Source organism: Pollicipes pollicipes, unplaced genomic scaffold (assembly GCF_011947565.3).
Source record: "Pollicipes pollicipes isolate AB1234 unplaced genomic scaffold, Ppol_2.1 Scaffold_4740;HRSCAF=5597_pilon_pilon_pilon, whole genome shotgun sequence".
Taxonomy (NCBI): domain Eukaryota; kingdom Metazoa; phylum Arthropoda; class Thecostraca; order Pollicipedomorpha; family Pollicipedidae; genus Pollicipes; species Pollicipes pollicipes.
This window is the reverse complement of record NW_023596545.1, coordinates 42,477,208-42,498,054: the sequence shown is the minus strand read 5'-3', so window position 1 is coordinate 42,498,054 and position 20,847 is coordinate 42,477,208. Positions and strand designations below refer to the sequence as shown.

The following is a 20,847-nucleotide window of genomic DNA, read 5'->3' as shown; positions in this document are numbered from 1 at the left end:
TCCCAATAGGGTGGATCTTGGTGTATAGTCCCCAGTCAGTCCTCATGGAAGCAGAAGGCCCTGATCACATGTGGCTAACTGGCAGGTCTGCTGGCTGGCCTGGCGAAAGGCCCCTGCCTGCTACGCACGCGCGACTGGTGGACGTACGAGGTCTGCCCGATGGCCGAGGTCCGGCAGTACCACATGGAGGGTGAGGGCCGTGCAGTGGAGCGGTGCCGCCCCGCCGGACCGGCGGCCGAGGCCCGGCTGGTGGTCCAAATCTGCGGGCTGGTGTTTTGGTGGGCCATTTACCACCACCGCCACAGACGCAGTGCTTGTTCAATGCGCGCTCCCCGGTTCAAGTGGCGAACTGAGCGCTGTGAGGCCTGAGCTACCCCCGGGTGGTACCGCAGCACGTCATCTCCCTCTCCCGCCCGCAGCCCGTGTGACCCGCCTGCCTGTCCTAGGCGGCCGTCTGACACTCGCCCGCCTTCTGTGTCCCGGGCGGCTGCTGTGTAGCTGTTTCTGTTTGTGGAGGCTGACTGCGCTCCCCACCGCGGTGCCGTGCCGTGCCGTGACCGGGCGCTGGGGCCGCAGGCGGGCAGATCGTGGGCAAGGTCAGCGTGCTAGGCCGCTTCGAGTCGGACTACGACTGGAGCAGTGACGACGGCCGCTCGCGCAACGCCAAGCAGCGCTACCACAGCCAGTTCTACACCAACGGCAGCGACTGCGACCTGACCGGTCGGCCGCGCTCGGCCGAGGTCCGGGTGAGTCATCCGATCTGACTCTGACTCCGACTCTGACGGGCTGACCGCACTTGGCCGAAGTCCGGGTGAGTCATACGATCTGGCTCTGACTCTGACCCTGGCCGGCTGGCCGCGCTCGGCCGAGGTCCGGGTGAGCCATGTGATCTGACTCTGACTCTGACTCTGGCCGGCTGGCCACGCTCGGCCGAGGTCTGGGTGAGTTATGTGACCTAAATCTGACTTTAACTGGGCGGAAGCGCTCGGCCGAGGTCCGCGTGGGTCATACGGTCCGAGTCTGACCCTGACTGGCTGGTCACGCTCGGCCTAGATCCGTGTGGGTCATGTGACCGGGCTGTGATTAGCAGCACAGTTGGCCCGTGACAGAACTGTAATCTGTTCGTCACCGCAGACGTCATGCCGCGACAGCGATGCTCTATCTTGGCATTCTGTGCTGTTGTAATGGTATTGGAAAATGGCCATCCTTCACTAGCGCATTGACGCGTCCGCTTCGCTATGGACATGACCAGTTATTGCTGAGTTATTGCGCCACGAGGGTCTGTTGCGTTGCGTGCGCAGCGGGATGTACACATGGCTTTTCGAGCACATGTGTGGGGAGGCACTGGCATGTCCGTTTCCAGAGGGTGTGTGGAGAGGTAAGGGCATCGCTTTCCGGCAGTACGTTTGTGAGGAGGAGGCCGCGGACGCGGTGGTGCGCGTCGACGAGCCGGAGACGTGCCGGTACGTGCTGACGGTGCAGACGGCGCGTACGTGCGGCCACCGGACGCTGGCGCCGCCGCCGGCCAGCCGGCCGCACGCCGTCAGCTGCCGGCCGGCGCTGTCGGCCGACCAGCTGCAGCGACTGGGGGCGGCTCGGCTGCGGCGCACCGGCCGCCGCGCCGAGCGGCTGGCGCGCTGGGTCGGCCGCCGGCCTGACCAGCAGCCCGAGCAGCTGGACCTGACGCAGAGTGAGCGCCGCGGCCGGGCCGCGACCCTGGAGCGCACAGAGGCTGCCTCCTGACGCGGACTGGGGCCGGCATGGGCCTCCAAAGCCAGGGCTCCCGTTTCGCTGACGAACGGAAAGCTCTAGAGCACGCGTGGTTCGCGCGCTCGTACTTCCTGCCATGAAGCGCAACGGTTCTGTAAAGCTTGGGGAGGGGGGGGGGGGCATTGTTACCGCTTCGGTGTTGGTACATTGCTGCCTATGTGGGATGCTTGCGTTCAGTATCAGCCAGACACTCATAAAACACGCTATTTTTGTCTGAAGTAAACGGCGGAATGCTGACTGAATCAGATTCAGTCGAAATCCAGGGACGCCATGTGGGTGCTCCCAATCATGGCATAGTTTTACGGTAGTGCTAGCTTTCCATTCGATGTGTAGTCGTGTCCGGATCACAAGCAAAGTGCATGGGCCATTTCAGTCAAGTACCTCTTCGAAGGCGTCTCATCGCAGACGAAAAAGCTGGGAGACATCCTGGACGATGTGATACACGGCTACATCAACATCGTGTCTGAGTTTGACACGGGTGAGTCACGAGAGACACTACTGCGTATTGACCGGGTACCAGTCGGATGGCTCGAGACCAGCTGCTCACGAGCCGCTGTAACGCCATCTGTCCGCTTGGATGTCAGCAGCGTGTCCCCGGCCCATCGGCTGACGGTGGGAGGGCCGGCCGTTACGTCACTCAGCGCGCCGGCACAGCATCAGGACCCCACAGGGATTGTTTGTGGTCGTAGGTTGCGTGACTGACATCCTGTATGGGTCATAAATCAGTATTTTGTGCATGGTTTGTTGACAAGCCTGTGGCCAGTTGTTGGCTGGCACAGCACAAGCCGATATTTTGCTCTCCTTCGTGCTCTCAAATGGGCATGACATTGTGATATGCATTATGCAAATTCGGAGACACTGAGTGCCTAGTGTGCGCCCGTACCGCGTGACACCACCGTGACTCCGTTACCCGATCATGCCTTTCAGACGGCGTCTTTGGTGTGGACCGGCTGCACCAGCTGCAGAGCCGCCACCGGCTGGCCACAGAGGAGCAGCTGAAGAGGAACGCCAGAATCATGGTATGTCCGGCCAGGCCGGTCCGCCGACCCTGGTGAACCCCCTCCCCTTCCGCTGGAGACCTTTCCATCGACCAGCGCGGACTTCCTATCGTGATAAATGTGGATATTCTCCGCCGCCGCTGAGATTCCTGCCGTCGACCGCTGTGACTCCTGCCGTCGACCGCTTTGACTCCTGCCGTCGACCGCTGTGATTCCTGCCGTCGACCGCTGTGATTCCTGCCGTCGACCGCTGTGATTCCTCCCGCCGACCGCCGTGATTCCTGCCGCCGACCGGTGAGATTCCCGCCGTCGACCGCTGAGATTCCCGCCTCCGACCGCCGTGATTCCTGCCGTCGACCGCTGAGATTCCTGCCGTCGACCGCTGGGATTCCCGCCGCCGACCGCCGTGATTCCTGCCGTCGACCGCTGAGATTCCTGCCGTCGACCGCTGAGATTCCCGCCGCCGACCGCCGTGATTCCTGCCGTCGACCGCTGAGATTCCCGCCGCCGACCGCTGTGGCTCCCGCCGGGTACCGGGGAATGGCAGTAATCCCGATGTGACCCCGATTGTCCGGCTGTTGCTGGATGTGGCGCGCGAAAGGAGTCAACTTGTGCGTCAATACTAATTGTATGCAATTTTCACAAAAGGTGATGATTGTTTCATGACCCTGGTTTGCTCATTAAGCAGCTAATGTCAACATTTCCGCCGTCTCGTTGCGGTAACTTCTGCAAGCCGCTGTCACTCCATGGGCGCTATAGGCCCGCGTGGTCGAAGTGTTGGAAGGCGCCAGGTGCCACTGCATTTTGTCGCCTTGCCCTTGGCAGGAGCTGTTCAGCGAAGCCGAACAAGGCCACCGCTCTCAGGAGATTGTCACCGAGCTGCTACAGTACACGAACACGCTCACCTCTTTCTCGGAGGTATGCCGAGTGGGGGTCGATCCCAGTTCCGTCGGACACTCAAGTCTGACTGACATTGGATGATTGATAAACCTGGGAAGCGTTTGTATCCCGTCCTATCTGGGTTTTTTTATTACGTGTTCATTCAGCGTTCAGATAGCGGTCGCACGCTCTTACCGCTGGCAGCTCGTGCTGACCGCCGGCTCGGTAGTCGACGACAGCGTGTTCCTGCGGCGCGTGGCGCGGCCGTCGGTGACGCGACCCGCGCGTGAGCACCCCCGCTGTCGGCCAGGTTTCGGTGGCGGTGACCGAGGAGTCGCGCCGTCTGCAGCAGCTGATGCGTGCCGAGCCGTCGCTCATCTCGGACGCCACCGTGCAGCAGCTGGCCAGCACCGTCGCCGACCTGACCGCGCTCTCCAGCCAGCTGCAGAGTTTCTTCACTGAGACAGAGGTGACCTGCCGGGGCAGGGGCTGACAAGCTGGGGTAGGGGTGACACGCTGGGGCAGGGGTGACACACTGATGGAGAGCTGACACGCTGGGGACAGGGCTGATACACTGATGGAGGGCTGACATACTGGAGACAGGGCTGACACACCGATGGAGGGCTGACATACTGGGGACAGGGCTGACACACTGATGGAGGGCTGACACGCTGGGGACAGGGCTGACACACTAGTGCAGGGCTGACACGTTGGGCAGAGCTTGAGACAGGGCTGACACACTTGGGACAGGTGTGACACACTGGGGACAGGGGTGACACGCTGGGTACAAGGATAACGCGCTGTGGACAGGGTGACGCACTGGGGACAAGGACGACACGTGGGGTACAGGGATGACACGCTAGGGACAAAGAGACGCCATGGGGCAGGGGTGACGCTCTGCGTCAGAGGCGACTCATTTGAACGAAGGTGACGCTCTAAGGGCAATGCTCTCATGACAGGTGACGCTCCGAAGACAGAAGTGGTGCTCTGGGGACAGAGCTGACGCCCCAGAGACAGAGGTGACGCTCCGGAGACAGAAGTGGTGCTCTGGGGACCGAGGTGACGCTCCGGGGACAGAGCTGACGCCCCAGAGACAGAGGTGACGCTCCGGAGACGGAGATGACGCCCCTGGGACGGAGGTGACGCTCCGGGGACAGAGCTGACGCCCCAGAGACAGAGGTGACGCTCCGGGGACAGAGCTGACGCCCCAGAGACAGAGGTGACGCTCCGGAGACGGAGATGACGCCCCTGGGACGGAGGTGACGCTCCGGGGACAGAGCTGACGCCCCAGAGACAGAGGTGACGCTCCGGGGACAGAGCTGACGCCCCAGAGACAGAGGTGACGCTCCGGAGACAGAGGTGACGCTCCGGAGACGGAGATGACGCCCCTGGGACGGAGGTGACGCTCCGGGGACAGAGCTGACGCCCCGGAGACAGAGGTGACGCTCCGGAGACGGAGATGACGCCCCTAGGACGGAGGTGACGCTCTGGTGTGAAATGCCGCTCTGAGGGCAAAACTAATGCTCCCACTCTGCAGACAAAATTGACGTGGGGACGGAGCGGTCTGGGACAGAGGTGATGCTTTGGGGACGGAGATGACACTTTCGGGACAGCGGCGATGCTCCATAGACAGATTTGACGCTCTGACGACAGAGGTGACGCCCTGGGCACGGAAGTGACGCTCCAGCGCGGTGCCGGGAGAGGCGCCGTCCTCGGGACGGGCGTTCCAGCCCCGAGGCGATCACCGCACTCCGGGACGAACGCCGACTTCAGAGCCGACAGTGACCTGTGTGGTGAGGCCGGTGAAGTCCCGCCTGCTCCCGTGGACCTCACTCGACTCCGCTGTCATGACCTGTGCGGTGACCTGTCGTTCGGCGCCGGCTGTCTGGCAGGCGATGCGGGACGGCTTGCTGGCTGTGACGCAGGCTGAGGAGCCCGCCGCGCCGGAGGAGCCCGCCGCCGCCGAGGAGGCAGGTACGCGTGGCGATCGGCGGCGCTGTCATCTCCGCTCCCATCTCCACGCCGGCCTGCCGGCCGTCGTTAGTTTCCGGTGCTCCGGACGTGCGGAGCCGGCCGTCGATAGTTTCCGGTGCTCCGGACTTGCGGAGCCGGCCGTCGTTAGTTTCCGGTGCTCCGGACGTGCGGAGCCGGCCGTCGTTAGTTTCCGGTGCTCCGGACGTGCGGAGCCGGCCGTCGTTAGTTTCCGGTGCTCCGGACGTGCGGAGCCGGCCGTCGTTAGTTTCCGGTGCTCCGGACTTGCGGAGTCGGCCGTCGATAGTTTCCGGTGCTCCGGAATTGCGGAGCCGGCCGTCGTTAGTTTCCGGTGTTCCGGACGCATGGAGCCAGCCACCTGGCTACCTGACCCAGGTGCCACCGACCGGTGAAGGGAGCTTCAGAAGCCGGGGCAGTCGAGGCTGTTACGGGAAATCTGACCGAGCCAGGCGCTGTGCGTAACGTCTCACATGTCATAATGGATGCTAGTATGTGCGGAGGCCTGTTTCGCTTACGTCCGTGTAACCATCGCGAATGCCGTTATGGCTCGGAAGTGCTTGGGCATGTTAGTGTTCTGTAAGGAAGGCCCGCGTTCGACCGTGCTCGTGCTTACAAGGGACGCGCCTCCGCCTGATCGCGTGGAGGCCTCCACTGGGAGGGTCTGGTCCTGGCAGCAGCCAGTCGAGTGCCGCCGAGTGCCACGGGCGGGGTCACTGGGGGTTCAGCTCTCCTCATGCTGGCCTTGTTGGTTTTCCCAGAGTCCTCCGTCCGGGACTCCCCGACGGACGACACTGCGGAGGAGAGTGGGGACGAGGAAGACGAGGATGATGCGCCCGGCGAGGCGCGAGAGGTGAGCAGCCGGCGCAGGCCTCCAGGGCTCGGAGGCCGGGCTGTCAGCTCGACGCTGGAATCTAGCGTCTCTCCAAGTTGGAGTTTAAGTGTGCTTGCTTCTTGTGGACACATCCCAAACTACCGACATGTATGCATGACACATCGAGAATGCCGCCATTTTGTGCCTTCCGCAAGTTGAACTCGGTCTTTCCTGGAGCCTGATCTCGATACACGAGTTTGAATCATAGCAGCCTTCTCGGCGTGTTGTGGCGCGCACCACTCTCCGCGCCTCCCCCTCTCGGTCTCAGAGGCACGTTATGGTCGGGGTGAGCGTGCGTGTCACGTGTGCTCGCAGGGTCGGGTGAAGTTCACCACGGTCGATTCGCTCCGGCTGGACAAGATGGTCCAAGTGAGCGAGATCGACCGCGAGCAGCGCGCGCGCGTCGAGAAGGCCGTGCGCCAGAAGCTGGGCCGTGTCGGCCTCGACGGCCACGGTGAGCCTCCGCCCCAGGGGCGGCCGAGCTGGCTCGGCGGTCGGCGGCTCCAGCGGGTGCGGGCGTCGCGCGCGCGTCGAGAAGGCCGTGCGCCAGAAGCTGGGCCGTGTCGGCCTCGACGGCCACGGTGAGCCTCCGCCCCAGGGGCGGCCGAGCTGGCTCGGCGGTCGGCGGCGCCAGCGGGTGCGGGCGTCGCGCGCGCGTCGCGGAAGGGGCAGAGCGGGCGCGGACGTTTGGTGTAGCTGAGGCGAGGGGTGTCTTGCAGGTATTCCGAGGCGTTTGGTTCGGGCTATAGATGTATGTCTCTGGCGGCCGTGGGAAAAACCCTGTTCTCTGATAGCCACTGCTACTGTTTTTTTTTCAGGTCCGGAGATCAAGGTGCGCTTTCTGAAGTATCCAGACGTGAACAATTTGCAGAAAGAACACACGCTGACGGATGAAGAGGTTTCGGCGTTTGAGAACGCCCTAGTCACGATCATAGTGAGTATACTGCTATGAGCAGTGTATGCGTCCATTGCAGGGCAGGCACGCTGTTGCCATGATGTATACCGAGTACTGGCTGACAGCAAATATGCGCATACGCTGACGCTTCTGTGTCGAGTGCGTTGTGTATGGAGCTGTCGTGCATGCCACTATCTTCGGCGACGATAGAGAAGGTGGCAATAGTTGCCCTGTTGTTGTCTTCAGTTGACAGCCCGAGCCCCCGTGCGGTGCGACACAAGCGTAATCACCCGCACCTCAGAACTCGTGCCGTCACAAGCTGGTCGCGGCCGCGTGGCCGGGACTAGCACTGCCCTGCTGCGGTGGCTGTCTTGGTCCGGTGTGAAACATCGGTGCCGGCATAAGCGTGATGCCGGCTCGGACTGACTGACAGGGAAACGCGTCCAAAGAGGGACGGGTCACGAAGAGCGAGAAACACGTTGGCAGGCTGCGCAGTATATATTCTATCGCGATATTGTTGTGTTGGATTAGAGCCGCTTCGACCAGAAATGATCATTTTAGAGCTATGGGATGAAGGAAAATGGTTAACGGTGGGGCAGACTTGCAAGCGCCTGGGAGCCTGCCGAGCTTTAACCCGCGCATGCGCGCTGGGTACCCGCTCGGGGTCTCCCTTCCCACGGGGCCCCCCGGTCCACCCGTGGTTGACGCATGCAGCCCGCCCCGGACGAGCTAGGCGTCGCTAGGACGCAGGATAAAGCAAGATACGGGATAAGAGGGACGGATCTCGCTATATGATTTCTATCGCAGCTATATCATCTCATCGCAGCAACAATCTGCCTCGTTATGATTGACAATATGTCATGAGCCGCCAAACAATAGCTACATTAGCCATCGCTTATTCATAGATAAATTGCCCATACTATTGCCAAACATAAAAACAATTAACTAACCTCTCGACACACTCACGGTTCTCACCAGACACCACAACACTCATTGGCGCCACCTATCGGTGACCTCACTCGTTGGGGTGTTGACCTCGCACCACTACAGAGCTACCGCCACATCACATCTGACTGCCTACGGTTGCGGCGTTGTTGTCTCGCCGCGGCCTGAAGTCGGGACTTCACTCGCCAGCTTCCAGCCCGAGTAGCGTGTGAGCCCATCACTGTGGCCTCGGGTGAGACACGAGCTGAGTGGAGCGCTGCCGTGTCGATGGCGAAAGGTACGCTTCGTCCCCACTGCTGAGCCGGGGACACCCGCGTCATCGCTTACCATTCGACGCCGCTTAAGTGTGTGTGTGTGTGTGTGTGGCTTGGCTAGGAGGCTGCTCTCCGACTCGTGTGGACTTTGCAGACGTCTCAGGCCTCCGGCCGCTGAGATGGGCACGCCTGTTTCAGATGGGTGGGCAGGAGGCGCTGCTGGAGCACGACAAAAACCGACAGCTGGCCAGGAACTACGAGTACAGCTTCGAGGAGGCTGTGCGAGATCTGGACGAGTCGCCGCTGGACGAGGAGGACGAGCCGGCATCCGCCGCTAACGACGACGAGTCTCTCTTCACGCTGGTGTAGCCGGGAGTGCCCTGGATCTGTGCTTCGGCTCCCTCCGAGACCCTGGCCCTGCACCTGGTGCGGAAGGGGAGGAGTGCGTGTTCCCATCGCTGGCGTGGGACAGGCGCCCGGTCGGCGTCTCGCGCGTCTGCAGTCTGGACCTCACGCGGTGCTCCGCAAAGGCCGCACACATCGCGCCAAACCAAAGACAGGACTGCCTCTCCGCCTCGGAGCCCCGCCGAGCGAACGCGCGCTCAGGGAGCGGCGTTGCACCGAGCCGCCGCGCTAGAGTGGTGAGCGTGGGTTCTCCTGCTGCGGGGAGTACGCGCCGACGCTCGCTGCCTTCGCTGCGTGGGCCGACGGAACAGGCTCGGCGATCGGCCGGACCACGCGGTTCCGGCCGGCACTGAGACGAATAGGTCACCTGACGCGGCGCTGGCCGCCCCAGCACCGTGTCATATACTGGCGATGCTCGCCTTGGCGCGTGCTTTTGAGCACAGTGGCGCGGACACATTCAGTAGATCTTCCGTCGGTAGCATGACAACGCTGGGTTTTGGAAACGACGGTCCTAGCCGTATTTCTGAGGACGTGTTTGGGTGCGCTGTGGGATCCCTTGCTCACCTCCTGCAAAGGATTTGTGTGTGGTGTGAGGTCTAGCCGACGCCGGGTCGACGAGTGACGTGGCATTGACCGACTGACCTAATCTATGTTTTGTGTCTGGGCATTTTGTCTTTCATTGGTGTGACGCCTTGGGCAACGCATTTTTTTATGATGTGAGTTGTGTGCAGCTTGTGGGCCTTGCAATTGGCTACATGTGGGTCGTTTTGAAGCGTTTTGCAAGGGATGGGTGTTATTGGTTAATACACACCGTGGCCGTAATTCAAACAAGCTTTCAAGAATCCTATAAACGCCGAGCAGAATTAATGAATGGGATGCGGGCAGCGTTGAGTAGTGGGCATCGCGGCTAATGTATACACTCCGAAGTCTTACACGCTAAGGAAGATTTGTCAACATGTCAAGGATATGTTGCCAACGACATGTGGGCCCGTTTTTCGCCGCCCCCATGTGCCGCGTCCAGCGGGGTCCGATCATGCGGTGCTCGTCAGCCCAGGATCGGTCATAGTACTCACCGTCCTGCTGGCCAGCATGCTACGCCAGCCCTACCTTCTATTCCAGATCAGTCATCATCGGGCTTGGCATTGTCCTCGTGCCGGATATATATGTATATATATATATATATATATATATATATATATATATATATATATATATATGTATATCGCTCTCTCGCAATTTCGGGTTATATATATATATATATGTATATCGCTCTCTCGCAATTTCGGGTTAATATTCAAGGCCGGCCATCGTCTCGGATGTGTCATCAGGAGGTTTTGCAAGTCATTGCTGATTACTGTAATACTGAAAAATCGGGAAGCTGCAACATAAACCGCAACCGCCATCCACTCGCAAGCACATTTCCATGCCTTGGCACAACGCACATAGCTACGGTGGATGTCCACAAGCGTCGCAGATACCACCCGCAGCGGAACAGACCAGGTCGGATAATGGCTCGATATCAAAGCTACGCGGCTTCGGTGCACCTTGTCTTCTGGCATGTTTCTGTCACCCGTCACTGACGCTAACAGCGGCTGGGTGGCGAGGACGTGACGACCTCACACCGCCAGGCGAGCTGTAAACTCGCCGCGAATAGTCGGCGCCGCGTCCATGCCAAAGGTCCCTCAGACGCCCGATCTTCGACCCTGCGCCGGCACAGCGCGAGACGGAGGCGGACGCCGCCGAGACGTGTCCTGTTTGGCTGGACTTTGTCCCCGCTCCCCTCCCACCAGACAGGGCGGCAGACCTCTCGCAAGCGTGCCCCTGGACTGCTGAGTCATCCCCAAGCCGGGTCAGATCCATTAGCGAAGCACGTGCATCGCTGCCACGAGCGCGCCCTGCAAGCACGCAGAGATCGGTCCACTTTACACGCGACAGGGACCGGCAGCGGGATCCTCCGAACGCGATGCAGTTTTGGCAGCGGTAGTCGGAGCTCTTGAACTGATAGGACACTAAACCTCAGCCAAGACGCACATATTTTCAAGCGCGACGATAAGTGATCTGAAATAGAAAGTGGGGCTGGTGTAGGATGCTGGCCGTTGTCAACATGTCAACGACACGCTGACAAATCTTCCTTAGCATATAGGACTTCGGAGTGGATCATAATCAGAGATCGTGTGAGGTCACACCTGGTCACAATCAGAGGTCATGTGAAGTCACATCTGATTATAATCAGAGGTCAAGTGATGTCACCTTACCAGAGGTCATGTGATGTCACATATGTAATCAGAAGTCATGTGGGATCACCTGATCAGAGATCATGTGCGGTCATGAGGTCACACCTGATTTTCGTGCACATAGTATGTACCAGACAATCCGAAAATTAGGTCCGATGAAGTGATAAATGCGTGTACGTGTAAACGCAACGTATGGAACGTGTACGTGTAAAATGCGCGTAAAATACGCGGAAAATATTTGTACACGCAGGAGAATTAAAGCAAACAGGCACCATGTATAACGTATCATTCATAAACGCATGCGATTGCAAGCAACGACTTCGGGTGAGTAGGCATTGCGCATCATACATTACTTACACATGCAAACGATTTCAATTAAACGGGCATCGCACGTCACACCACTCATATATGTAAGCGATTTTAAGCCAGCATGCATCGCACATCAAGGCACTAATCACATACGCATAATGGGGCATGATGAGCCATGTACGTTAAGGTCTGGTGGCCGATTTCTTATTAGAATAGATCCCCTTATTTTCCTGTCTGGATGGTCATGTGCTTTGTACGTGTCTTTAAACTCAAAAGGGATAAAGGGTCTGTACCTCCCTGAATTTGTGATGTATGTGATGAATTCGTGACATGATGGATTATGATGGATTTGTCATGACGACATCGTTTTCTTGCATGAGAAATGCCTAACGCGTGATGCGTGATGCCTGTTTACTTGACTTTGTTTGCATGCGCACGTATTTTTCCCGTATTTAAATTATTAGACAGATTTGCGCTGCATCTTGCAAATGGCTGACAGTTGCTCCTTGTTTAATCCACCAAGCCTAAGTGTTGGTGACCTGTAAAAACTGAGGCTTGCTGTTTGAAAAAACCTGAAAAATCTAGTAGGATCGGCAGGCAATTTTTAATTTACTACTGATATTCGTTTCGATAAGGGCATGTAGCCGACATATGATATCTAGGTATTTCTTTATTCTCCTGTTTATTCTTCAGGGAATCGGGCTATTAGCTCTGTCTGATCTACACATATGCATGATGTTCCTCGCAAATGCACTTAACAACTGACGTGAGAGCTGTTGTGCGTCAGCATAGCAGTTCCTGTGACTCAAGACTGTCATCCACTGCATAGATTTGGCATACGGCACACTGGTACTACTTCAACATGAGGTAACTCATCCCAGTCCCCCAATATGCACGCAAGAAATACAATTTTACCTAATTCTGATTTTCCATCGGCTGTGTTGTGCGTCAGCATAGCAGTTCCTGTGACTCAAGACTGTCATCCACTGCATAGATTTGGCATACGGCACACTGGTACTACTTCAACATGAGGTAACTCATCCCAGTCCCCCAATATGCACGCAAGAAATACAATTTTACCTAATTCTGATTTTCCATCGGCTGTGTGGGGCAATTTGACCCTCGACGGTTTTTCAAAATGACTTCCGAACGGCACGGCGTAGCCGCACCAAATTGCATGACTGCAGGCGGTTGGATAGCGGATCTTTTGACATAGAACAGTATATGTTACTTATAAGGCAAAAGGCCTTGGCTGTCAGCGAAGGCCATTTCTAGAGATTGTTCAATCTGATGCGACAGCGGAGTGTTAAACGAAGGCATACATCTTTGGGACAGTTTTAAGCAATGCATCAAATGAGTTTAGAATCACAACAAAGTGCATTGACCTAGGTTCAGGCATAAAGGCCAGACCGGTGTCTAAAATAACCCACCTTTTTACTCGACAGCCTGCTTTGGAGACAGCTTTTGAAGCTCATTTTAAATTTATTTGCAACCGGGATCGAAACAGATATGTTCCATGAACTTTATATAACAATATGTTCCATGAAACAAAGATCAGATTAGGCAGCTGAACGAAAGTGACCTTGGCAAAGGTTTTGCCTTGAGAAACGTAACACATAGCGTAATCCCTAACGCTTATTTAGATGACAAATAACGGCAATATCATAGTCTTTTGATCACCTTGACCTTTTGAAAGCCAAACAAGGTCACTAGCCTTAAATGATCACCATTGGCGTTTTGCTTAGAACAGGTATCTATGTTCACGGTGGTTCCGTGAGGTCTGCGGGCACTTTGGACACTTATCTGTGGTATAACCCTGTTTGACCTTGTTTGACCTCAAGGCCATGACCAAGGAACCTCAAATTTGGACATAAGTGAGCTCATATGCAGGTTAAGTGACCCTGTAAACTTGGTGTCTCTAGCTATCTCAACGAAGGATATTCAACCGGACACCGCGGCGCGCGTTAATGCGCAGCAGCCGTTGCCCAGGTACAGATGCTTGTGCCACTGCACTCGTAAGCCCGTGCATCGAAAACTGTGGCGTCTAGAAATCAAGATATACACATTCGATATCCAACATAAGCCCACCAGATAGACACTTCTTACGTTTTGTGCCATGGTAAAAGTGCCAGACTATGACATTTTATTCAACCAGTGCAGCTTAACACGCGCCAGGGTGGCCGCTTCGATACCCTTCGGATACCTTTGGACACCTTGGATACCCTTCGCTGGATAGGGTCAATTTTACCGCCCTGAGATCTCAGGAATTAGGAGATTAGGGACGACAAATTCACAGTGTTTTCGCTTCTACGTGGGCTCATTTAGGCCAAAGCTTGGGGTTCCTAGACAACTGACTTCAGGTTAAATGAGGTCAAACAAGGTCAAACTTCAGGCTGGTCTCCAACGTGTCCCCAGAACCTATAGACCTGCCTAAGCAAAACGTCGCACGCCCACTTGAGATTAGTGGCCTTGGTTATTTTGGTTACCATGACTTTTCGAAGGTCATGGTGACCAAAATCGTACACGACTGCTTTGAGTTTTGCATTTCAATAAGCAACGAAGATTAGGCCATGCAGCATGCTCCTAAAACGAAATTTTGACCAGGGTCATTTTGGGTCAGTAACCTATTCTGACCTTTAAAAAGCTCATGGAAGATAATAATGCTGTTCCTGTTATCAATAAATTCGCAGTGAACACCAGAAACTACCTCAAACATCAAGCCCTAGAGTAATAAAGCAGGTTTTTTAACCTAGTCTGACCCTCATACCTGACGCTAGGTCAATGGAGTGTGTTGATTCAATTGCTGTGTTGCCTAAGAAGACATCTCAAGGAAGTATGGCTTCGTGTAACACACCGTTGCTGCATCAGATTAAACGAATCCCTAGAGATTGCCTTCGCTGAATCCCTGGCCTGACTGACTTGCCGTAGGCCAGCAACCCCACTAGATGCATCAAAATGTGCGAAACTAAACGATCCACTATTCAACTGTCTACACCTACGCAAGATTTGACGCGGCTGCGCTGCGCCGTTGGGAAATTATTCCGGAAAACCTTCGGGGGTTCAAACTGACCACTCACCCGAGCGCGTGTAAACGTGACACCTGGACAACCCAGGAGCAAGGCTATGTTAAGTCGTTTTTTCCTGCCAAATGAACGTAAAGGCTGCATGTCACTGGAAAGCTGTAGTTGGTTTGAATCTCCTTGTAGAACATTCCTGGTTGTTTGATTACTGCTGCCTGTAGATTACTGGGACTGATCTTTACGAAAACAACAGCGTTTTCATCCAGTGCTTAGTGTTTTCCATTGGAAAACCAGCAAATGCTTTGAACGACCAGAGGACCCTCTATCACTCGCAATATTAGTGGTACAGTTTTGTGCGTGTCCATCATACAATCGTATCATCGACCTCATACCGTCACGTCATCATCTGCATACCATCATATGCGGATGATGGTCAAGATAGAGGTCAAGGAACAAGACCAGTTCGGATCAAGGTTATGGGTATAGTTTTCTGTTTAGTTGGGGACTTAGTCCCCCAACTTTGGGGAGAAAGTGGGCGAAATCGGGGGAGAATCCTGCTTGTTGGCATACTTTTGGGGCCATGTTGGATCATTTTTCACTGTTCAGTACCCTCCAACTCATTTGCAAAACTACGCTGCTGGCCAAGGTCATGTCAGGTGAAGGTCATGGGCTGAAGGTCAGGTCACCCTCATCGGATCTAATTTTCGGACAGTCTGGTGCACAGCGCAAGCATGATGAAGCCAATAGAGGGCTTTGCGCTAGCTACAGGCACTCATTTATCACAAATGGGCACAACAAATTACAGTTTTGCTTTGTTTTGTTTTTACAAATTAGTTTTGCTCAATATTTGTAATTTAACCTCACGTGGCCAATAATTATTAGTGTCAGGTGAGACCTCACATGACCTCTGATTATTTTCAGGTATGAGCTCACATGGCCCCTTATTATATCAGGTGCGATCTCACGTGACCTCTGAATATGACCAGGTGTGACCTCACATGACCTCTAATTACGATCAGGCGCGACCTCATGTGGCGTGCTACCACTGGTGTGCAAGCTTTTTGGAAATCCACATTCGGCTTGTTGATGTGTATACAAGTAGTGAAAGTACCGATAACAGTTCGGCTTTTTCGAAACCCTGACATATTCTTCGCCCAAAAATTAGCGAGTCGAAGTGAGGCGGCGGCATAGTGTGCCTCCGCCCCCCCCCCCCCCACCTGACGGCCGAATGCACCGCGAGACGAGCCGGCGCGCTGCTCCGACTCACGCCAACACGTCTGCGTCTGTAAGCACCGACTGGGTGTCATCACAGCCGGCGCCGAGAGCGAAGGGTGTATGTGCGGCGCTGTACATGGTCGCGCCGCATCTGGACTTCGCCCTGCGCCGCCGCCGCCGTGCTTACCTTATCGGGCGGGGAGGGGAGGGGGTGGGCAGCCGGCCGGCCGGGGCGCCTCACTCTTCCACGCAGCACGCCGCACGCAGCACGCCCCGCGCCCCCGCCACCATGGTCACCTACAACGGCGAGTACAAGCTGGCGTCGTCCGACAAGTTCGACGAGGTGATGAAGGCCATGGGTGAGTGGCGGCGACCGGCGGAGGCGACGACGGCCGGAATGCGAGCTCATTTTGGGCGGCTGTCTGCGTTGATCCGGAGCTGTGCCGGAGTCCCCCACAGACAATTGGCTGCATGACTTGACTTATTGTGCTCACTTGTCAACATCTCCTGATTCTTCTCCAATACTTCAACCTCGTAGGCATACGGCCAGCGGTCCTTTTCGACGTAACACGGACGCTGTTGTGTTGTCACGAATAACCAAGCGTGGAGCATATCTCACAATAGTTCCCTTCGATAAAGGTAGGTGTATTCCCGTGCAGGGCAATGCACTTAACCAAAGAAGTTGCATTTGCAATGGACACAACTGCTGACCTCATGACCTCATTTTGGGCGCAAAATGGCCTCAGTTGTCGGCGCGCCCTAAAACCCCACTGGACCACAAGGACCCAACTGCTGAACATAGTTGGTTTGCTCCGTTTCTCTCGGACCCGGCTCTCGTCTCCCGAGTTGTGCCTGCAGCCGGGCGTGTGCCGCGGCAACGCACCGAAAACGGAGACGGCGGCTTCATCATGGGACAGACTGGCTGCCGACCAGCAGACCGTCACACCGGGTCACCCGGCCGCTAGACTAAAACAGACCGAAACCTCCGACTGACCCAGAGTGCGGACCCAAGACGCGCCCATGTCTGCAGCATGTGTTCAGTTCAAACTTATCCTCTGGCGCTGGCCGACGAGCGCATTCTGACCTGATCTGACCCGAAGCTCCACGATATACCGAGGTCAGACGCTGCAAGATATTGAGCGTAAAGGCCGGCTGGTTAGCGCGTTCGGCACCCACGTTAGGTCCTGGGTTCCAACATCCCCTGTGCCATAGCTTCCGGGTTGTTATTACGACCACTGCAGCCGCGGATACTTCGTAAAAGGATGTGCGGCCAGCGCGCGTGGCGTTTCCTCTTACAACCACTGGTGTGGTCATCTCACGTGGCCATCCACATGCAGGGGTCGGCCTCATCACAAGGAAGGCGGCGAACGCGGCCACGCCGGTCATCACCGTCACCACCCGACGGCATCCACTGGAGCTGCGCCAGGTCACCTCGTTCAAGACGCACGAGCAGGAGTTCGACATCGGCCGCCGAGCAGGAGATGACCACGCCCGACGGCAGGAAGGTCCACGGTCAGTGGGCTGTCGGTTGGACCGGGAGGACTGTCTCACGGTCAGTGGGCTGTCGGTGGACCGGGAGGACTGTCTCACGGTCAGTGGGCTGTCGGTGGACCGGGAGGACCGTCCTCACGGTCAGTGGGCTGTCGGTGGACCGGGAGGACCGTCTCACGGTCAGTGGGCTGTCGGTGGACAGGGAGGACTGTCCTCTGTCTCGCCCCACGCCTGAACGCTGGGTTGACACGCGTTGTTCGAGGTGGTCATTGTGCCATTTTCTGTCCAGTGTCATTCTCGATCATGGCTGCAGCCGTGGCGAACTGAGCCGCGCTATAGTGACGCAGCTGACACCGAAACAGCTGCAGAGAGGACCTGATAGGTTCCAGAGTACTCCACAGGCTGGGTAAAGCAACAAGTGGTACCATTTGAAATGACCACCCAAATGGACATAGGCTGGGGTTAGGTGCTCATCGAGAAAATTACGTATCTGGCTATGGGCAAGGGTCCAGATCTTGACAAAATGTCGGTTCTATGCTTCAAAGACTGCTACGCAATGTTACCAATTGCGCTTCTTTATTCATAGTTAGCTCCATTCACATACAGTTTTGCGATTATCGACAAAAAAGAATGGGCAGCGTGTGGGCATGAACACAGCCCCATGGGTTGCAGCTGGATTGGTTAAGGAAATTTCGCCATGAAGGCCCCTATTAAGTGCCCACGCAAGATGAATAAGGGATGGAAATGAATAAATACCCGAGTGCAATTTATGTTCAGTGTACATCCATGGATGCATACAAAAATGAACTACTGATCAGCTGTTGGTTTCAGTAGACGCATCTATGTATCGGAAATGTAATCCCAAACTTTAGCACATGTTGGGTGGCTTTATTCATCAGCCCAAGCCTAACAAAAATCCCGGCCAAAAATGATCCCAAAGTGGTCAAGCCATTCTCGAACAGTTGCAGCAGCCACTGAGATTGTCAGCGCCACCAGCGGCCGAGAGTCCTCGTCATCAGTCACGTAAAGTTGACGGATTCCAGTTCAGTAAAATAATGCATGCCGCATAGTAGCTTGGAAAAGAACTTAATCATTGACGCGAATGAGCCCGTAACATTAAATAATGGTTGACAGCAAAAGCTTCGTTCTCGGCTCCCATCCCTGAGGTATTTGGACTCCGCGATGCTCATAACCCAGACCTCGTAATGCGTGGCAACAGGTTCCAGTCCTAAGTTCCGATTGGTGTTTAGCCTCATGCTTTTCACCAAATGTGAAAACTTGAATGCCTTCTGCTAACACGCCGTTTGCCGCCATGCCAAGAAAGCGAACGGCTAAAAAGCGAAAACCATATCGACGATTCGTTTTTTAACGGGGTGAAAGTTGTCGAAATGTGCATTAGTCGAAGGTTGAAATGCTGATTAGCCGACAATAAGTTAGCCGGAACAGTTGAATGTCAACATGCCAAAATGGGACTTTGACGAATGGCAATTACGCGAATGGAAAATCACCGAACTGTGAAATAACCTTTTTGTCGAAATGTGATTTTGACGAACGGCAATAAACGAACGAAAAATTTGCTGAATGGCCGATTAGCTGAATTCATTTGCCGAAGCGTGAATTGCACAATTCGTAATTATATCAAGCAATAACGACCGCAGACCGTATTGGGCGGCCCATGAACTACTCATGAAAGAACGACAAAGCTTGGTGGGGCGTAAGCAACAGTCTTAGGGACGATGATTTATTCGGTTAGGTTTGCGTTATTGGGTTCTTCATACAGCTTGGCGGGTCAATGAAACAATGGCCTCCAACCGGAACAAAAACTTTGATCCCTCTAGCCTGACATGACACCATACAGGGCAGATCTGTCGATGCCCATCCTATAGAGATTTTTTAATATATTCAATGCCGTTTCCCGTGCTGTAATGTGCTCAGTTCTTGTACTAAAATTATGTTGGACCTAATTTAAGCCATGAAAAGGCGCATTCACTATTATTCGTTCACATCTATATGATACAGCTTGACCAGTCCTTTCCATCGCTGTCTTTTCGGTAGTTCCAGCTTGTTGGGTTTTCGAGATCTTGAGGTGAGCTGCTGAGGCCTCTTCTCGTAAGGCGACAGTGAAAACCGCCCACAAAAAGAGCCTATTGAGATAATTTTGATGCTTAGGCATTCGGCTTAAGCACATTCCGCTAATTAGCATTTGAATAAAGAGGATTGCAGCAAATCAACATCCGTTGAAAACACGCTCCGAAAATTTTGAAAGGCTAGACGATTTTTCAGCTTATTAGTTTTCGACTAAATAACGATTCAGCTTATCAACATTTGACTGAACAGCATATGCGAAGATGAGCATTCAACTAAAGAATGCTCCGGCAACTAGTATCAGACTAAGGAGCATTTGGATAAGTTGGCATTCAGTAAATATGTATTTTGACTCACAAACATTTCGTCAATATCGGCAAAAAGGCAAGCTGGCAAGTTACCGCTCGGCCTGAGCATTTCAGCTTTTTGATACGGCGGCAAAGGCACATGGTCAACGATAACATTCGGTCAAATGCAATCAGCAAAACAAAATAAGCCTGACGCATTGAATGTATTTGGCCGAATACCGGCTAAGCAGTCCCTAGGACATCCCATGTGCGAAAGGCCAACCATGTATACAGCTCACAGCCAGAGCGTGCGACGGCCTGGCATCGGGTCCGCAGCTGCATAGCGGCAGTATAATTTCACGATACGTTGGCCCGGGACCGCACGACCATCGGCTCTATAGCTGCCGGTCCGAGTTCGCCGGCACCCACTGTAAATACACGGCGGACAGGTATGTTTGTGGGCCGGCCGGCGGCGGCGCCGTGTGCGGCCCCGCGCGTCATCGCCACGTGTTTAAACGGCGGCCGCTCGTCTCAACAAAATCGCTCGTCGTCGTCCGAGTTGGACCGGAGCTCCCATTCTTGGAACGCCGGAGGCGTTGTTATTGCTAAGGGTGCGGCGGGGTTAAATCAACACTGGTCGATATGAAATGCGCGCATGGTGCGCAGTGATGTGTATGGATGCATCAGTTTGAGGTCCTCATGTTAATGCCCAGACATGTTGATGTGGTTCAAAAGTCCCCACATATCTCCTCAGAAGTCCCCACATATCTCTTCGTATCTCCAGCCACCATCATTTGAAAACAGCTATGAGCGCAATGCCACGTCATCAGTGAAGAGGATCAAGCGGAGCTATTTCAACAAAAATAAACACACGAGATGCATGTTTCTTCACTTGCTCTAAACTCTTCACCATCAGAATCAGCTCCATTCGACGCAAGCTACGCTGGACGTTCTCACTGGCCGTATTATTGCGCTAGGTCAGACGCCACAAAACAGACAAGTTCAATAGCCCGGTTCAAAGGTACAAAGTCCAGATCTCGCCTGCCTAATGCCGCCACTTATCTCGGTCCGTCCCGCCAGGCGAGGCGACACATCGACGACGGCCAGTTGCCGCTGCGACCTGTGCTATCGCGGCAGGAGACGCGTGGACGAATCCAGAGTGTGCGCACTAGCGTAGAATGGCTATCACTGCAGAAG

At 55.2% G+C, this 20,847-nt stretch overlaps 2 protein-coding genes across 2 annotated transcripts; both read left to right on the top strand.

The window, feature by feature from the left end:
- Positions 1 to 1,600: 1,600 nt before the first annotated feature.
- On the top strand, positions 1,601 to 9,822 carry LOC119099487 (uncharacterized). The gene is made up of 10 exons (XM_037222646.1): positions 1,601 to 1,690; positions 2,144 to 2,248; positions 2,698 to 2,789; positions 3,594 to 3,686; positions 3,958 to 4,116; positions 5,540 to 5,621; positions 6,398 to 6,489; positions 6,826 to 6,964; positions 7,329 to 7,444; positions 8,803 to 9,822. The coding sequence occupies exons 3-10, from the start codon at positions 2,787 to 2,789 to the stop codon at positions 8,971 to 8,973; spliced, it is 855 nt and encodes a 284-aa protein (XP_037078541.1). The 5' UTR covers positions 1,601 to 1,690; positions 2,144 to 2,248; positions 2,698 to 2,786; the 3' UTR covers positions 8,974 to 9,822.
- A 6,204-nt stretch (positions 9,823 to 16,026) lies between these two features.
- On the top strand, positions 16,027 to 20,822 carry LOC119098411 (fatty acid-binding protein-like). Its single transcript, XM_037221327.1, has 3 exons — positions 16,027 to 16,146; positions 17,125 to 17,418; positions 20,788 to 20,822. Exons 1-3 carry the CDS (start codon positions 16,077 to 16,079, stop codon positions 20,820 to 20,822), a joined length of 399 nt encoding a protein of 132 aa, XP_037077222.1. The 5' UTR covers positions 16,027 to 16,076.
- The last annotated feature ends 25 nt before the right edge of the window (positions 20,823 to 20,847 follow it).